General features: G+C 39.2%; 1 protein-coding gene across 1 annotated transcript in view; it reads left to right on the forward strand.

The window, feature by feature from the left end:
* SRP68 (signal recognition particle 68) overlaps nt 1-20,649 on the forward strand; it is a gene marked incomplete in the record, with an annotated part of 1,223,106 nt that overhangs the window by 5,385 nt on the left and 1,197,072 nt on the right. Inside the window, 2 exon segments of the mRNA XM_044090499.1 lie at nt 854-920; nt 18,650-18,763. Coding sequence (XP_043946434.1) covers nt 854-920; nt 18,650-18,763 — 181 coding nt within the window.

The following is a 20,649-nucleotide window of genomic DNA, read 5'->3' on the forward strand; positions in this document are numbered from 1 at the left end:
ATAAAGACATTTTAGCTAAGAAGTATTTCAAAGTGGATTTGAAAAGAAGGGAGGGAGGCTATATAGACCTGATGGATACAGGTAAGGATTTCCAGGCCTCTACAACCTTGTACAAATATTGTCCGTGCCCATCAGATGGTTAGGTTTGTAGACAGGTGTTTTTGGTCACTGGATTTATTTCCTGTTTTTATGTATTGGTAATGCATGTCATATTCCTTCCATTGTTGTCAGCACTTTTTTGGGGCAACTCCTTAAAATGTCAGAACGAGGAGTGACGATTCCTGGCATGTGGAGACTGACTGAAAATCTGGAGTTGTACATACTAAGCACACAATTTGCCATTTCCTTGGAATGTTTGCTTTTCTCTGAGGCATTGCAGTCTCAGCATTGGTATATGTAAGTGGGCCAGAGGGTCTTACCCCCTGCAAAAAAATGAACTTAAAGGAGAATGAACTTAAAGGAGAAGAATGATATTCAATATTTGCGCTTCTGTGTTTTCCGTCCTTTTGTGTATTGAGGGTCCCAGCATTTCAGCAGGTAGCTGTTTTTTGTCTGCAGTGAATTCTCCATTTTTTTTTGTTTTCAGCCATGGATAAGAATAGGCTGGCAGACCTGAACTTGGGGCTGGTGTGTTTGGGTTCGTAACTTGTACACTTGTATGATTGTACACAAATATGTGCTTTGACTTTTTCTCTTGGTTTGTTCATTTTTCTTTAATCAGTTTTGGATTTGTAGAATAGTCAACAATGTCTATAGGCAAGCACTAGCAGTTCAAGTTGCTGTTGTGGCAAGATGATGCATCTAAGCAAGGTGCCTGTGTTGTGATGTATTTTTTCCTGAGTATGACTTTCAGTCTTGCAGATCATTAAGGAATCCCAGCAGCAGCATGGATTGCGTCATGGTGACTTCCAGCGATACAGGTTAGTAATGGATTCAGTAGAATAAACAAGACTGTGTGTCCCGGCATGCACTCAAGATTATACATTTTATATGCAATAGTAGTGCTGTAACTTGATGAATATTAATAATACTATAGAAATTTTGGACATGGTTTGGTTGTATTTCTGGTCTAGCAGTAAGCTGGATGGAACAGTCTTTCGCGTGATGTTAATTACATGACAAAAGTTATGAGATTTTATTAAATGTGGCTATACTGGATCTAAAGAAGTGGCATAAGGATTTGTTTGTATGAATCTCATAATCTCTGGTTGTGTATGAAGGACGCCAACCTGGCTTACTTATGCTCCTCTTCAGTCTTGCCATATATGTGGTACTTAATATTGGGCATTGTTCTCGTACTAGCTTGAAATTGCTGTTGTCTGTCCCTTTTCTTTTTGCCACATAGTAATAGTCAGACTGATCAATGCATAGGGGTTACTTTTAAAACATTCATGTTTTCCATTTTTTCATGTGCTGGAGCCAGACCAAAGAAATGTCTCTGCATACATTTTGCCTTCTGTGATGTCAATCACCTTGAGGTTTTTAACTGCACTATTTACCTGCTCCCTTGAAGGAGGAGAGCAGTTTTTTTGTAAACTTGAGTTGTCTGTTATACAGATGAGAATGCTGTTGGCCCAACTGCAGGCTTAGTTTAATTTCTCTTTATTTCATTGAAATTGTTAGAGCACTTATCCTGTTGGACCTATTTCTGTTTCAGCTTGGGGTAAACATAATGGGTACATGGTATGTACAGAGTGAACAATGAAATGCGATATCAACATATGTTATATAAATGACATTATATTCTGGGTGACTGGCAAAGCAATATATATGTGCATTATATTCAGAGTGGAAATTTGAGTTGGCATGCTGAATGAATCCCAGTGTAGAGTAGAGTCGGATCAAAGTGTGTATTAGGAAAAAGTGTTGGAAGAGGTTAAACTACATGATCAGAGGGGTTGCAGTTATATTTTTCTAGACTCTTGAAATGTGCTTTACCCTATTTTCTTATCAGAAAAAAGAGTAATTATCTTTAAGTAGTCATTGAGATGGTTGTTTGAGTTAAAAGGAACAAAATTGTTGGAGATGTAGTGTCATGACAATATTCATAGCTGTCAACTATGTTGAACCATAGAATTGTTAAAGTAAACTGCACAGTGATTTTGCAAAAGGAACTTTATTATCTAGTGATTTGTCACAATATTTGTACTGCCCAGTAACAACACCGTATTTAGGCCAGTAAGAGAAAACCTTAATGACTGCATTTACTTTTGAGGTGATTTATATTTCATTGGGGAATGCAGAGGGTGTTTGCCTACATGAGGAGGGCAAGAAGGAAGGTCCATATTAGGTAGGAGTTTTAAATTTGATATTGTGAGCCTACAGAGTTGTCCTTTCAGACAGCATGCTCATTATGTAGATTTGCAGTTCTCCGTCTAGTGTGCCAAATACATGTTTGTCTTTATTCTTGATCTTTATTCTTAAAGGTTGTGCTGTCACCAGTTTCATCTTAGGATCTCCGTTTAGATAATTTTGTGAGTTTCCATCTACATTTGTGGATGTTGTGTCATTTGAACCAGGGACTGAGTCCTTTAAGTGCAAACAACATTCTTAAAATTTTCTTGTAACAAAGATTTTATATTTTAGATGTAGTAGTTGACAAGAAGGTTGTTTTGAATGCAGTCATTTAGTTGTAAGAGTACATTTAATAATGCAGTTTTACACTGTGTAAGTTCATAGGTTGGTACTAGGCTATTGGCCCTAGGGCGTATAAAAGCCTAATGCTGTAGTGAAAGAGCTCTGCACGTATGGCAATTGCAGGGCCAAACCAAATCAGGAACAACACACAAATGGCCAGCACTAATGTGTAAAACCCCAGCCCCCCTTCAAAATTCAGCCAAATAGAAAAAATGATCATTTAATTTACTGATGAAGGTGGTTATGCCGAAACCAATATGGAGGATTAAACTATGATTTGCCTTTTTGGCTGAATTTTGAGGTTTTTTGCCTTTTACACCTTAGTGCTGGCCATTTAACCTAGCCATAACAATTTCTTGGCTATTTCTTCCCACACTGTTTACTTCCCTGGATCCTTGTCTAGCAGAGTGACTGACGTGATCCCCGGGTTGAATTTCCTTTCTCCCATCCAATCGTCAAGGTTCCTTTTGAAGAGGGCCAAAGAGGCGCTCTGCTTGGCATGTATGGGCAGTCTATTTCAGAGTCTGGGGAGTCTCTGGGTCAGGAGCTTTTCCATCCAGCATGTTTTGTTTATTGTGATGACAAGGTTTAGATCCCTGGAGCGGGATTGGGATTTCTTTAAGTGTAGCATGTCCAACAGGTTTGGTTTTGACATGGCCTTGTATGTTAAGCAGAGATCGCCTCTGAGTAGACAATATGCGAAAGAGTATAGGTGGAGTTTTTTTAAGGCGGCCAGCGTAGAGCATCTGCTTTAGGCTTGTGATTCTTTTAGTGAGGTATTTCTGCGGCCTTTCCAGTTGTTGCAGATGTCTTGAGAGGTACATACCAATTGGGGTGTTGTATTTTATAATGGGTCTAATGAGGGATGAGTACAGTGGGACAATGACTTTTTTTTTTTCCCCTGGATGAAACACCCTTAGTGATGAGGTGTGCCACATTGAAGGATTTATTGGCTGTTGTGGTGATGTGGTTATTGAAGGTGAGACCACTGTCCACCTGTGTCCCTAAGTCTCTTATCACACTTTCGGGGATTCAATAATGGCTTCCAGTTTGCAGTCATCTGCAAACTTTGTTAGCCAGAGTCCCTTAGTGTTGGCCTGTACTTCAGAGAAGTAGATGCCGAACGAGCGGTGCCAGGACTGAACCCTGAGGTACTCCACTTGTCTGGAGCTGGATTTGGAGTTGGCTACTTTTACAGTGTGGGTTCTCTCAGTAAGCCAGTTGGCAACCCATCGAGTGATCTAGGGAAACAAATAACTGGTACATTTTTCTAGGAAGTAAAGATGTGATTCAGTTCATAGATTTTATAGGTAGGTACTAAGCTATTGGCCCTAGGGCCTATTTTCCTGTGCCCCTGTCAAGCAGAGCCACAGAAGTGATCCTTTGGGTGAATTTCCTATTTCCTATCCAGTCATCAAGATTTTTCTTGAAGAGTGCTAATGAGGAGCTCTGTTTGACATAGGTAGTCTGTTCCAGAGTATGGGAAGTCTCTGGGACAGGAATCTATCCCTCCAACATGTTCTGTTTATTGTGGTGACAAGGTTTAGGTCCCAAGAGCGTGTAGCTCGGAGGAATTTCTTTAAGTGGAGCATGTCCAACAGCTCTGGGTTTGACACAGCTTTGTATGTTAGGCAGAGATCGCCTCTGAGTAGGCGATATGCGACGGAGTAAAGCTGGAGTTTTTTAGACTGTCTGCGTAGGGCATCTGTTTGAGGCCAGTAATCCTCTTTGTGAGGTATTTCTGTGGCCTTTCCAGTTGTTGTAGATGTCTTGTGAGGTACATACCAAAAGGGGCATCGTACTCTATAATGGGTCTAATAAGTGATGAGTAGAGGGGAACAATGACCTCTTTTTGTTTCTGGATGAGAAACCTTTTGTGATGAGGTGAGCCATGTAGAAGGATTTCCTGACCACTGTGGCGATGTGATTATCAAAGGAGAGACTACTGTCCACCTGTGTCCCAAGGTCTCATCACACTTTCTGCGTTAAGTAGACTACCACTTATGTGGTAGTTCATGGGTACAGAGTTTTTATCAAAGGGGATGACAATACACTTTTTGGCATTGGGCTTCAGGCCATGGCTTTGTACCAGGCATCTGTCTCAGTGAGGCCCTTTTGTAGTATGTCCATGTCATTGGGAGTTTCGATTATGGCTCCTAGTTTGCAGTCATCTGCAATCTTTGTTAGCCAAAGACCTTCTGTGTTAGCCCGTACTTCAGAGAAGTAGATACCAGACAGGAGAGGGCCCAGCACTGAACCCTGTGGTACTCCACTTGTCACTGGTCTGAAGTCTGATTTGGAGTCTGCTACTTTCACGGTGTGGGTTCTGTCTGTGAGCCAGTTGGCAACCCATCGTTTGACATAGGGATTTATACCTAGTTTAGTATGTTATCTATAATTCCACAGTGGGGGATGGTGTCGAAAGCCTTGGCGAGATCTAGATAAGCTGTGTGAACCACCTTGCCCTCATCTATGGCTTTGGTGACTGCTTCAAAGAAGTCAGTCAGGTTTAGTAGACATGATCTGCCTTTTACAAACCCGAACTGTGTAGGGTCCAGAGTTTGAAGATTACCAATGTCTTTGTTTATGAGTTCCATGATACGTTCCATGGCCTTGCAGACCAGGCTCGTCAGGCTAGTGTGGGGTCTGCCGTGGCTCCCCCTTTGTGGAGTGGGATAACGGTCGCAGTGCACCATTCAGTGGGCACAAAGCCTGCGGTGAGGCTATGATTGAACATGGTACTTGGGTAGGGTGCCAGTTCATTCTGTAGTTCATGTAGAACGCAGCCTGGGATATTGTCAGGTCCCATGGATGCTGTGTTCTTGGCTTTGAAGAGTGTTTGTTTTTTACCTGTGCAGCTGTGATTACAAGAACTTTGCATTCTTCCATTATAGAGATGGGCTCTCTAGGGGGTGAGAGGGGGGTAAAGTTAGCAGTGAACCTATCTGCCAGGATGTTGGCAATATCAGTTGGTTCTGTATATTTAATGCCATTGTGCTGTAACTCAGAGCAGATCTGAGTGTTGCCATTGAGATTCTTGACATAGCTATAGAATGTTTTGTGGTTGTCTTTAGAGTCAGTGGCAATTTTGTTTTCGTAGGTAGCTTTGGGGGATTTTATGAGGGATCTCAGCGTCTTACTGAGGTTGACCAGGGAGTTCCTCCAGTCATGGGATTTTACTCTTTTTTGCAAAAGTTTCTTTCTTCTGTTGTAGAGTGGACCACCAGGTTGGCTTCCTTTTTTTGGAGGATAGCATCTTGGTTCTATTAGGGATAGCATGATCCATGCACTCGTGTAAGTGCTTATAAAGTGCATTTGTGTAGGATTCAACAGTCGTACCTCTATTGTCGGTCTGCATGGGTGTCATGAAGTTTGCCACTTCTGCCATAAGAAGTGTGAAGTTGGCTTTGGAGAAGTTTTTTACGGTGGTTTCCCTAATTGGGGTGGGGGCAGGATGTGGATGTCTAGGGTGATTAGCTTGTGATCGGATCTGACCAACGAGGAATTAACCTCTGGTATGGAACATTGGTTGTCCATGTTGGTAATGACCAGGTCTAGGATATTGCTGCCCCTGGTGGGGGAGTGACTAAGTTGATCCAAGTCGTTGGAATTTATTAATTCCAAAAAACGTTGAGCAAAAGAGTTGGTACATGAGTAGTTTTCCCAGTTAATGGTGGGGTAGTTGAAATCGCCCATTATTAGGGTGTTGGGTTGTACCCTAATACTTTCGAGTGTATCAAGAAATCAGTGGGAATCCCTGGGGCATTATGAGGGGTCTGTAGCAAGCTACAATTTGGATTGCGGTCTTGCCCAGAGTTAGTTCCACTTGGATAATCTCGGATGCATTATGTAGGAGAGGGCCAAGGTTCATTATACATTTGCCTTTTTTTTTATTTTATTTTAAATTAAAGAACACTTCAGAAAAAGTGTGTTGAGGATGAATGGAATGTTTTAACAATAAGGCACTTTTTCCTGTTGTGTATATTTTATAGCAGATTCTCTTTTCCACACACACTGCTCATAAAACAATGATTTCTTGATTGTAATTCAGAATTCATAGTGTATGCAGCAGTATGTACTTGCTGTGAGACATTTTGTTTAGGTAAGAGTAGTAGAGGGATGAGGAATCATATTTGAGAGTAAATATGCAGTTAAAGCCAGAAGTGAAGTTGGTTTAACGTCTGCAAAGCGTATTGTTGCACCGCAGCATGTGGTACAAAAACTGCTGAACAGCACCTCTGTGCATCAGGGATCATGTTTTTCTTCTCATCAGGGGAGAAATCCAAATTTGAAAAATTAGTTTTTACTACACTGATGTCATTGAGCAAAACCGTAAAGTTTAACCTTAGTGGCGTTGGTGTAGTAAAATGTGTGTTGTGTCTGTAGACTTTAATGTGCACAAAAGTTCATAGGTACAGTCTAGGCTAATGACAACCAGGGCCTTTATAAGTCTAGCCTTGCTTCCCATCCCAATTGTGCCCCTGTGTAACATGGGCATTTATTAGAAAGATGTATGTTAGGGAGTTTCTAGAGGTTATGGGGGGTATGATAGTTTGAGCATTACTGCTGAGCCAGACTCTTGGGGGAGGGGATTTCTAATTTCCCATCCATTGGTCAGGGTTATACTTAAATAGGGTTAGGGATGGACTCTGCTTCACGTGGATGGGAACCTGTCCCAGAGCATGGGGATACTCTGAGATGTGTATCTGTCTCACCAATAAGTCTTTATCACAAGCAAAATTTAAATCCTTGGATCTATCTGTTCTGATTCTGTTTGTTTTGCAGATGTGCAAAAGGTCCATCAGAGCTGGATCCAAGAATGCCTTGTATGCCAGGTATAGATCACCTTTCAATAACCTGTAAGAGAAGTATAGAGAGAGGGCTTTAAGATGATCCATATTACAATGCGTTTATGCCCTGGATCCTTCTGGTAAGGAACATTTTTGGGTATTCCAGCTTTTGCATATGTTTGGTCAGGTACATGTCAAAGTGGACATTATACTGAATGATGAGTCTGATCAGGACTGAATAAAGTGGCGCTATGCCATACCATTATAAGTTGTGCAACCCAGAATGATTTTCTTACTACCTTTGCCACGTGATGGTCAAAGGCCAGATTACTGTCAACATATGTTCCCAGATTCCTGACTACCAGATCATCTCTTAGGGGTGTCTTATTGATGGAGTAATTAGCTTGGGTGTCAGTTTTCCTAATTAGCTTGGGTGTCAGTTTTCCTAAAAGGTCCTGTGATGCATTTCTTAGCATTGAGTTTTAATCCTTGACTTGTTAAACATCTGCTCAGCTTATTGTTGCACCACAGCATGTGGTACAAAAACTGCTGAACAGCACCTCTGTGCATGTGTATTAAGTTGTGAGTGATTTTGAAAACTGTCTAAAGAAGAACTCTGAAGTTCGAAAGTGCTCACTGGCTAATTTTTATTTGTAATTTAATTTATTAAAAAATTCAAAAGTAAATTTGGGCTTCTGAGTTCCTCATTCTTATGGTTAAGCTTTGCTTGTTTACTTCTGGCAAGCAGATAAAAGGAATCATTTTTGGATTTTCCTTGCTGCCAACTCTTTTGCAGTAAAAAAGGGTTAATCTGAACTGCTAAAACATTTGTTCCTGTATGGAGACGTGTTCTAGACAGAAATCCTTGCTTCAGTGGAAAGGCAGTGTAGTAGCTGTGTTCTGGTTCTATATATTTTACTGTGGCTCTAAGCAGCTGCACTTTATTTATACTTTAATCATGTGAAAGTTGAGAAACTTCTTGGTGCAAAGGAGTGCAGTCACTGATCAACATCTGCTTAGCTTACCACATCAGGTGACTGTAATTGTGCACCACCAACCCACCTCACTGGAAGTCCCGAACACCAGTGATCCTATAAAGAAGCTAAACAAGGAAGACGCCGTGAAGGCCATCCTTGTGTCCTTCAAAAGGTATGCAGCTCTGTAAAAGTGTTCTCAAGCCAACTGGGCCAGAAGTCTGTCACAGCACTTAACTGGGGACCCATTGAAGATGTATATGAACTTTGAAGATGCTGATGCTCGTGCCTAAAAGTGAAACACTACATTTTTGCAATGACTGGAGTTTCACTTGAAGCACAGTTAAGTTTCATAAGTGGACACTTGGTGTAGATGGACTTGTAAGATCACAGTTTGGTATCTTAATGTTTATTTTAAAACTGGTTTGAACCTTGAATAAATAATGCAAGTAAAATTGTAAAAATTTTTGGTGCATGTACATGTAAAAGTGCACTTCCTTAAAACTATTGTATTTGAGTGAACTTAAATCTTTTGAACAAATATTTATTTTAATAGAACATTTGTTTGAAGTTCTGTGCCCTAACTTCGAATTGCATGCATCAAATCTTTTGAACAAATATTTATTTTAATTTGTTTGAAGTTCTGTGCCCTAACTTCGAATTGCATGCATCAAGAGCTAATAACAAGCCTTCTTTTCTTTTAAGAATGCTGTTTTGCCTGTAAATGACAAAAAGTTACCATCTGAACAGATTCATTTTAAATGTTCTAAAAATGACATAGTCAGCTTCTGCACAGTTATTGACAACTATTAATCCTAGCCAACAGATTTTTACCTACAAACATGTGCAGCATGACCCTATGGAATAGTTTTGAACTTTTAAGTGCCCAAACTGTAGAAATTTTCTGTCGCTGTACTTTTAACAGACTTGTCAAACATAATGTTTTGGTTGATGGAAAAGTGCAGGGATTGTTGGATTCTGGGAGTATGGTTATATTAGTTAAATCATAATATATTTATAAGCTTAAAATAGTAAACGGAAATTGGAAGTAATATGTAGATGTGGGTTATAGTACCCCATGACACAAGCAGAAATACAAATTTTTCTAGTTTAAGATGTTGCACCGTGTAGCTTTAGTGACTGAAGAAGCACATGATGTGATAATTGAGCAAGATTTCCCCGGTTTAAAACGCAATGGAAGGTATGGGAGACAGAATGTTCAACTAGATATGTCGCCAGAAATACATAGTCCCAGTAAAGAAATTGATATGTAACTGAAAGATGCAAAAGAAGCCAAGCTTTGCCTTTGGGTTAGAGTTGTTCAAAATTGAATTTTGCCACGACTTCAGTTTTTCAGAACTGAAGAAAACCAGTATGGAGACTGACAGACAAGGCGAATCTTTAGCAAAATACCTCAGTAAAGTGGTGAACGTAGTCAGTGTGGAAGCTTATGGGGAAGGATCTGTAATAAAGAATATGCTACAAGAATTGGATGTGTAAGCTAAAAAAAAAACAGATTAATTTCATATTGAAGGAAAAGGAGGTGTTAACTGAACAGAAACATTCACTTCTCCCTGTTACACCAAAGCAGAAGTAAATGCAGAAACAAAAGCAGGATTCTAAGCATAAAGAAAGGTAGGAGTGATTGAAGAAAAAAGTGGTGTGTAAATATCCTTAAGAGTGGGCAATTGTATTTTCTTGAGTTGCCTTCTACAGGGGGGTGAGGTAGAGATGATGGAGAAAAGCCTGTACCTGTATGTGTAGGGGGAATCCATGACCTGCATTTCGTATCCGAATTCTGGTGAAAATAAATGCTGATTTGGCTAAATTACAGTTGGTCATGTCCATTTCAGGAAGGTTTAGTGGGGAAAATAGTACACTGAGTAGAGCTAGGAAAATATAGCAAATGTAGATAGGGAAGTTTTGTTCCTTTAGTTCCCCCATTTCATGCCTATGCTTTGACCTAAGAAATAATCTTGTACAAGGCAAAGAAAAGAGCTACTGAGCCAGTACTTAGTTTCAATGCCTTTTCAATATTTTGTTATGAAGTTAGCACACATCCACACTTTGATTATCTGGGCACTTATGAAATTAGTGTAGTGGGTCGGTGACATTTTGGTTGGTCATATAGAAAAGGTAAAACAAAAGCTGGATTTTACTAGCCTATTATTATGAAGCACCTGGATACTTTTTGTGTAGCTTACCTAGAATGTCAAAGGGTGGCACCCATCCCCAGATTTAAGAAGCCTTTGTTACCTTTGCCCATAATGGATGTCCTGTTTAAACACACAGCAGTGAGTATCATCTGTCCACTTGTATAAATAAAAAAAAACTAGTAAGGATCTCTAGTATATGTTGATAATTACAGATTAAGCAACGAAGTTTCCAGAAGTGGTACCTCTTTGAGGAGTAAATGGAAAGAATATAGCTAAATAACTAGTACTACTTTTTCTTTGGGTAGGAATTCTCTGAGGCCTTACTTGCCAAGGTACCCCCTTTTATGTCTGGAGTAGTGCATGAAATAGGTCTATGTTTTTAAAAGTGAAATAGCTAAGGATGTGTTTACCACTCTCAGAATAGATGGGCTAGTTCTCTTTAGTAAAACTTAGGGCATATAAGTGGATAGGAGAGACAGACATCAGGTACTTTCATATATTTTCTTTGCTGTATGGGAAGTGTGCCATATCACAACTGGATTAATACTGTTTGAACTGTTGTATAGTAGATCTGCCCTTGGCTTGCTAAGGGTAATAAAAGAAACATCAGAGGAACAAAATAACCCCTTTAAAAGTGTGACAGGGCATTTTTCAGACCTGCATGACAGTTTAAGAACTATAATGCCTATAGACCATATGGAGAATAGATGTAACAAATAAAATATAGACATGTTTGTATCTGAGAATTTAATTTGGGACCAACATATTTATGTTGGTAACCTGCCTCACAGCCAAAGGTTCTGTGGTTCGATTTTCGGCTGGGGTGCCTTCTGTGCGGAATCTGCTTGTCCTCCCTGTGGTCACATGGGTTACCTCCGGGTGCTCTGTTTTCCTCCCGCATTCCAAAGACCTTTGTCTAGGTGGATTGGACACTCTAAATGGCCCTAGGTGTGTGTGTTCCTTCTCTGGAAGGTTGGGTGTCAAGCTGGCAACTCGACACCATACAACTCCACTGCTAACCGTTCTGTGGACCTTTGTTCCGCTGTGGCAACCCCTAACTGGGATAAGCCGAAAGGAGATGATATTTATGTTGGTAACCCTGTAAGTTCTTTACAAAATGGAATGTATCTTCTGGTGATGGAGAAAAAGTAGATGAAGTCAATTGTAAGCTGAGACAACTAGGGAAAAGGAAACCAGAACTTCGCAGTTCAGTTCAATTCAACTTTGTCATCTGTACTAGAGATGGCATCAAAGTACAATGAAATTCTTATTGTATGAATCCTCCAGCAACATATAAAACATGGCAGTTAACAAGAAGTAATCTAAGACAAGTAGACAATTAATATAAATAGCAATATCAATAAAGGTATACAACTGTGCAAAAGAGTGCATTTGTGCAGAAAAAAGCCCTGTTCCCTCCAAATGTGAACCAACCTACAATAATGGAGGGAGAAATACTATGAGTTTTATTTAACAGTCTAATAGCTTGATGTGTAAATCTATCTTTTAGCCTGCCATGCTCGTATAATGCCTCCCTGACAGTAGCAGCATAAACAGTTTGTGTTGTGGGTGGGTAATATCCATGATAACGTTTTGAGCCATCCTAAAAACTGTTTTGTTGTCCTCCAGTGCAGGGAGTGTTACTCCAATGGTGTTTTTTTGCAGTTTCTATTACTAGCTACAGAACCTTCTGATCCCATGTTGTACTATTCCGAACAGTACTGTAATAGTGTGTGAGAGAATACTCTCAGTTGTACATCTCTAGAGGTTGCTGAGGATGGTATGGGCATGCCAAACTTCCTCAGTTTTCTCAGAAAATTGTCACTGCCAGCTTTTCCCTGTCAGATCTCTGATGTTATGAGTCTAGGTAAGGTCCTCGGAGATGTTAATACCGAGGAATTTTAATGTAGCCACTCTTCCCTCAGACTAACTAATATATAATAGTAAGTGCTGCCCGCTATTCCTCCATGTGTCAATGATCATATCATGAGCGCAATTACTGTTCTTACACCACTTCACAAGGTTCTCTATTTCCCTCCTATACACTGATTCATCACCCCCAGAGATCAGGCCAGTGACTGTTGTATTAACCGCAGATTTGACAGTACTGGTGTCCTCTTGTAAAGCAACACAATCGTAGGTGAAGAGGGATTTCGTTATTGGACTCTGCACACAGCCTTGTGGAGTTCCTGTATTTATTATTGTTTTAGCGTTGTTATTCCTCAGCCCAACTCTGGTCTGCCTGTTTATATATTAAAAAAAAAAAAAAAAAAAAAAAAAAAACCAAGACCCAATTGCAAAGGATCAGTGGCACACCCAGTATGGACAGCTTATTAATGAGCTTTGCTAGGATCACTGTATTGAAGACCAAACTATAATCCAAACAGCAATTGAGCCAGTCCTTATTCTCCAAATGAGTAAGAACCGTATGCAATGTTGAACTGACTGCATTCTCTGTCAACCTATTTGGTCTGTATGCAAATTGCAGGGGATCCATTATATTAGGTATAAAGCATTTCATCACTATGGGAGTCAGTGCAACTGGCCGGTAGTCATTCAGGCATTTGGCTTTGCCCTTTTTCGGCAGTGAAATAATAGTGGTTGCCTTTATAACAAGTGGGAATTGTAGCTCATGCAAGGGAGAAATTTAATAGATTAGCAAGCATTGAAGCACAGGTTTTGAGTGTCCTTCCAGCAATATTATCTGGACAGTCTGCCTTCTGGGAATTTATCCTGCTCAGGGACTTTGCTACACTTGCTGGTGATATTGTGAAATGTGGTGGTGCCTCCTCTTTGCCCCTTTCTCTTATGGTGGTACCCTTTGACTCAGTGGTTTGGACCTCAAACTGGAAATAAAATTAATTGAAATTGTCTGCTGAAAACTGGCTGTCAGTAGTCATCCCTCTGCCTTTGACTCTGTAGCCAGTGATGTTTTCCAGGCCTTGCCACATACACAGCCTTCCAGCTTATAAATGCCATTTTCCTTTGCTGCTCTGAAATCTCTGCGTAAGTCATATCTAGATTTTTAATACTCGCTAATATTGGCTGATGCATATGCCTTGGAGCGGGCATGAAGCGAACCTCTGAGTTAGTCCATAGTTTATTATTTGAATATGTCCAGATGTCTTTATGAAGCACAGTGAGGTGAGTGCATGTGCTTATATAGCTGGAAACTACTGAACTGTATTCCTCCAGATCAGCAGTACCACCCTCATTCATAGCAGCTGTCTTAAAAACATTCTAGTGTGTACACTGAAAACAACCCTGATGCTCCTGTTCAGATTCCTTTCGCCTCACCTTAACAGTTTTCTTACAATGGGTACTTGTTTGAGGAGCTGTCTATATGTCTATATGCCGGGTAGAGAAATACAGAAGTATGAACAGATTGACCAAAATGAGGGAGAGATACAGCCTTGTATACCCCCTTCAAATTACTGTACACATTATCCAGTATATTTTTCTCCCATGTAGGGAAGGCAACATATTGATGATATGCTGTCATAACAGACCATAGGTTGAAATGGTTAAAGTCACCAGCCAATATAAACACTGTGTCAGGATGTTTATTTTCTTGTGCATTTACAGCATCATACAATGTCCCTAATGCAGCAGAGCATTTGGCTTGTGGAGGGACATAAACAGCTAAGATAAACACAGCTTTAAACTCTCTGGGTAGATAGTGTCAGCATTTCAGCATTAGGTGCTCTACATCACTTGAGCAGGGTTTGCTAACAATTTGCACATCTGAACAGCATCTATTATTATAGGTGCAAGTACCTCCACCTTCATTTTACCTGATGCCTTCGTGCGGTCCCTGCATTGGATAGAGTGAGTATGCATCCAGACAACTGAATCAGGAATATTGTCCGATAACCAAGTTTCAGTAAACATCAGTACATAGCAATCTCTCATTTCTCTGTGGGTCACGATTCTAGTTCTGAGGTCATCCATTTTTTTTCTCAAGAGAGCGAACATTAGCAAGCAGCAGGCTGGGAAGGGGTGGTCTGCTGGCCCTGGCCTTTAATTTCATATAACCCCAACTCTCCTACCTCTCCTAATACACCTTCGCTTGAGGCACTCCTTCCTCTGGCTGCATTCATTGCCCTACTCCCCTGCTTTGTAGGTATTGTCTGTTTGCTGTTCTGAGATGTTCCCAATCTAATAAGCAAAGAATAATATCCCAAAACCGACTGCTGATCTCTAATAACATTTCTTTATCATATATAATCAGTGCATTTGAAGTTTGTCTGAAAACTTAAAAACCACCACCAAAACAAACAAGCAAAAACTTAGTTATACCATAATACTCTGAAACGTTAGAGTGAAACTGAAGTTTTAGTAGTATGTGTCAACGTTAGAGTGAAACTGAAGTTTTAGTAGTATGTGTCTTTACAGGAGAGGTTAAGACCCCCCCCCCCCCACACACACAGTGTGTCCTGAAGTCAAAATAGGAAAATGGGATTTTTATCAGTGTTGCAGAAACATGAGGTGAAGGAATTTGTACTTAGGAATAAGGACATTTTCTCAGATGTCTGGTAGAACCAGTGTAATTCAGCACAACAGTGAAGCAGAGGTGAGACGTAGTGCCAATCCGACAGGAAATAGATATAGAAATGCTTAAAGCTTGAGTTCCTACAAAAGTCAGAACAATCTCTCAGTACAATTTCTGAAATCTGAGTCCAAAAGGTTCTGCACTGACTGCAGAAAATTAAATGAGGTATGAAAATTTGATTTGTACCCGATGCTTCGAGTGGGTGAGCTAATTGAAAGACTAGATTCACTTTAGACCTAACCAAAACCTATTGACAAATTCTACAAACATCAATTTTAAGGGAAAATGCCATTCTCTAAACCGGACTTGGTCTCCTTGGCTAATGGGCAGAATTGTTAGGCTGCTGTATAACTGGTACTAAGTCTACCTGAATGATGTGATGTTAAATTTTTAGGACTGGGAAAGCCGTTTCCCAGATTTGGAAAACCATCATGGATTTCTTATGTCAGGCCGACCTAAGTAGAGGTTAGACATGGCAGAATCGTGCTGTTCGTGTAGTGGTAGTAGAATCACAAACTGAAAAGTCTGAAGCGTAGTTGGCCTACCCCAGTCTCTAAAGATCAGTTTAAGGCTTCTTCAAATAATTCCTGCTGTACATCAGTGCTTCCAAAGTGGTCATTGGTGCTGTACTGTGTCAAATGATAAAAGGCGAGTAACATCCCACATGCTAGATCAGCAGAAAGCTCCTTAATATTGAAAATTGCTTTTTTGCAATAGAAATGGAACATCTGGCAAGCAGATGGTGTGTCACTGCCCTTCAAGTAGTGTTAGAAGGAATTCTACCCTTGTTACAGATCATGCCCCCCACATACACACTGACTTTACAGACAGACACTCTAAATGGTCTCCATGGGTATTGACCCTCCAGCTGCACAACATTCAAATGAAACCTCATTGAGGCTGCTATATTTTAATAGGGGTGAGCTGTCTTGGGGCGTCAGCCTATCTGATAATTGTGCACTGGATGGGGGTATGTGGCATAATTGACTGCTGAGCCAGGGCTACACACCTTTTTTTAAAAGAGAGGAATGGACCAAACCGGCAAGTTTCACCAGTAAATGGGTACATTTTGGGGAATGATACTAACAGAGAAACAGGCAAATTCCAGATTCGAGGTTTCTTGGTTGAGAACATCTGTGGGAGAATCTCTGGAGAACTGTGTATGTGAGGGAAGCTGTCCTAAAGACAAGGAAGAATGTCACAAGATGCTAAGTCCTGCACCTCCTTCAGGAGTGCTGGTCTTTGTTAAAAGTTAAAATTTATACTGCGTGGAAAATGGTCCCTGAAGACCTAGAACTGACTGCCTAAGCACTATTTTTTTGGGCTTTGGAAAACCCTGCATAAGGAAGTACTCTGTGAGCTGAACTTTGGAATCTGCTATACCATTGTTGTTTTGTTTCATCCTTGTTGTAATAAAGCGAGATTTTATTTATCCTTCTCAATAAAACCTTCCTTTTTGAGAAATGTGAAGCTGGCTAACTAAAATATTTTGTTTCTGAAAGCAGTAGAAAATGTTTTCATGTCAATCACTGAAGTCAGATTTCCCAGTTAAAGTTAGGGAGTTTAATTCTTATTAAAAAACACTCCTGTATGAATGCAGGAGAATTGCAAAGCAAGTTTTTTGTAGTTTTGGAGCAGATTTGGTGCACAGTATATATAAAAAGAAATTCCAAACATTTTGCAGGTTATATTCCAGTCCAAACTCAACCCAAAAAGTTGAGACAATTTTACTCCACTGTTTGGGTAAATCTCAACCGACAAGGCTAATCATGCCTTTTGAGGAATCCAGAATTTCTCCCTGAAGCACCTCCGTTCTTTTCTTTTAGCTTCCAGTCACACCTTCATCCTTCATAGCATGCATGCCTTTCTGAGACATCTCCTTGCAGCCTTCTGTCAGTCTAGAGGTTTGGAATCTTGTCTGCTGTCCCACTGGTAGTTACCATTTTATTCACCAAAATGCACCTGTTCCTTTTGAGACTTCCTGTCTGCAGTCTCTCCCCACATGCACAGAAATGCATGAGCTTGGCTCTACAGCCATAACTACGTCACTGTATATGTGTGCGGAAAAGAAAATATATATATATATATATATATATATATATATATATATAGATATATATATAGATATATAGATATATATAGATATAGATATAGATATATGTTTGAGAAAACATGTATAATACAATATAACCATTTTTTCCAGAGAAATAAAAAGTTATCAAGAAAAACTGGAATATTTTTAAGGTGCACCCAGAAGTTTATTGAACACTGGGCAAATAAACCCTTGTTTATTACTAAAACTGGTACAGTAAATTTTAAGAGACTATTAGAAAGCAAACCAACCACGAACAACAAGACTGGGAAAGGTACAAAAGCTTGTGGGTGTTGTAATCAATGTGCATATATTTCTAAGGTGGCTGAGATAATTTTAGATAATATAATGAAAAACAAAAAATAGTGTTTCAGAGGAGTAATTGTACTGCATGTAGAATAGTCTATTTGGCAAAGTGTGAAAGTTGCACTTGTTTTTATGTTGGCAAAACTGAACGAGCTTTAAAAACCAAGATATATGAGCACCTATATGATATTAATAACCAAAGGGGAAAACAATACTTTATTGAATGTAAGAATTTAAGAGATTGACCTTTAGGATATTAGAGCAAATTAATCTGGATCCCAGAGGAGATGACTGGAAAAATGTTTTAAACAAGAGGGAATTACAGTGGCAACTTAGGCTGGCTGCAATGTTCCCATCAGGACTGCTAAGTGATTCTGTTTCCATTCCACCATTTTTGAAGGAAAAGGTTGCAAGTTATAACAATTTAGGACCCATATCATAATGTACAATGTGTACACAGGAATTATCTGGTTCTCCTATGGTAGGAATTTGCAATAGTTTTAAATGTTTTTCTTTTTTGATTTTTCATGTTAAAACCAAATATTTTACATTTGTATAAAACTTCCTTCTGGCTATTTAAAGAGTGAGGTGCTTTAAGGCAAATATTTTAATTGTTAGCAGTAACTGATTAGCATTCTAGCCAGTGGTGATTGAGGTACATTTAAATTGATTTTTAAATGATGTAAAGCATATTCTGATTAAGTCCCTGGTTTGTAGGAACAAAAGCACTCAATATTGTTTTAATTTGTTTGCAATTTTTATTAAAAGGTAGATTTTAAACTTGGAAGATCCTCTGTTGGGTGCGTGTTTTGTTTTTAGTTTTGTGTTCTGATGTACCCTAGACTCTTGTGCTGTTTATATCTTGTCATGCCAGAACAAATGCTATTTAAAAGGAGGGAAAATAAACACACTGCCTTATGCCTCATGGGTGATGAGCACCTACCTTGTTAGTGTTTTGTTTATTTAAGATGCATACAGAAGTACATATTTTGATGTAACATCTGAAAAAATTAAAAATTCTTCTGCTGCAGTCATTCAGTTTGTGATGCATCAGTTTGCTATTGAAAACCAATATTTTTATGCTGATTGCTCATTTTTTTCCTTTCTGTGCATCCAGAACTAATTTATTTGTTTACTTTTAGGGGTTATTGCTCACGTCGTCTACGGCGCCTCCGTAAAACTCTTGGCTTTAAAATGGGAAATAGGCACAAGTTTACAGGAAAGAAAGTTTCAGCAGAAATGCTGACTGACAACAGGTATTTAGCACCTTAATTTGCAGTTATGTTCTTGGTCAGCAGTGGCCTGTATTGAAAAGTTTGTCTTGGTGTGCATATATTTAGCAGTGTGCGTAGATTAACCATAGCAGTTTGTGTGAAATATATTTATGAACAGAAGTGGACATAGCATTTGATTTCAAATTTGTGGCTGGATCAGTACTGAATCGGACATAAAATACAGCATTTGGCAACATATGCATGTATTTGTTCAGAGGTGTACAGGTATTAAACATACATGAGATTTGCATTGTGTTTGTGTGGACAGTTTTGTTCATATTTTTAAATATGATCATTTGCATGGGATATATGTGAACCGTTTTCCACAGCTGGTTGAGCATGGTACCAGAAATGAACTATGCAGGGAAGGTGTTAGGTTGCATATCACATGTAACGTGTGGCTAGTAGCTGATGTGGTGTATGGTATGTTAATTAAAAGTATTAAGCTTGGCAGGTAGCGAGAAATACACATCGAATTTGTAAGATTGATATTAATCCTGATGTTCACTATGAAATGAGCGTATGAACAGTATTAGCTTGTTAAATGTGTGTAAACCATATTAAATGTAGAATTTGTGTGAACAGTATTTGGTCATGTGAGATGAGTATGAGGTATGAATGTCATATTTAAGTCCATTAGATATGGAACAACTGAACATTGCTGGGTCATGTTTGATATGCAGTGCATTTCCATGGATTTGGACAAGTTTTATATATGTTACAAGGTGCATGCTAAACAGGAATAAAGTGAGGAAGCTTGTATGGCTTCTTTGAGCAGTGAAAGATTAAGTGACACTGAAGAAACTAAAAATTGAATTGTGTATGCTGTCAAGTAAGTACCAAACCGTTGATGTTGAATGTATGCAAGTATTTTAACAACTTTTAAGCAAATTGCTTATTATATATTACTCGAGGATACTGTGCTGCACATAGTTTAAGAGTAGTATTAGTCAAACAAATGTATTTAAATAGTCACTTGTTACCATAGGTAAATGTTTCATTTTTTTTTGTTCACAAGTGACATCTATTGATACTTATTTCTCCCATAGTTATCACTCTAGAATTTGTGACCTAAAGATTATATACCTGAAGGGGATTAAGCTGGCATCAGAATTTCTTGGCAGATACCATTCCCTCCCTGCAAGTCCTTAAACTGTCTGTGACAAGACTCCACACAGGGACTTATCTTTGGTCAGTTATCTAGAAGGCAGGAAAGGATTAGCCCTAGTCTTTCAAGTTAAGTCCTGGTGTACATATCAAGCTAATCACTGAAGGTTTTGATGATCTGACAAAATGAGTAAGATGTTTTTTGTCTTACAGTGCTTTGTACTTTATAGTAAAGTTATTACATGCCTGAGGGTTGTACAAGGGACAGCTGATGCAATAAGCAGCCTTTTGTTTCAGGAAGGTTATTTAACTCTGGTTTTATTGTCTTTTTTTTTTTTTTCCTTGGGCAGAAAATTTGTTGTATGTGAAATAATAGTTTCCAGTCCCTAGTTCTCATTTGGTATTAAAGTGAAGGTGAAAAAAAGAGATGTGCTTCTTTGGCTCTGGTGGTATATAAATGCATTACATTTAACTTGTTTCTGCTAGAAGTTGTAGAAGGATCAGATTTCCCTTGTTTGCATACATGTGTGTATTTAAAAATGCAGCTAATTTGGGGCCGAGTTCTTCATGTAGTTCTTAGTGTTTGTGGTTTTCAAACATGCTATACCAGCCTGTCAGAAGTTGATATTTTACTTATTATTTATTTATTGTATTTTATTTTACATTTGTTGACCGGGCTAGTCCACCTTGATATATTTCCATTTTCAGTAGAGGCCCGGGGAGAAAAGCTCCACTAACCGTTACTAGAAATATAGATACAG

This window comes from Protopterus annectens, chromosome 12.part0 (assembly GCF_019279795.1).
Source record: "Protopterus annectens isolate FY-2018-M chromosome 12.part0, PAN1.0, whole genome shotgun sequence".
In the NCBI taxonomy this organism is placed as follows: domain Eukaryota; kingdom Metazoa; phylum Chordata; order Ceratodontiformes; family Protopteridae; genus Protopterus; species Protopterus annectens.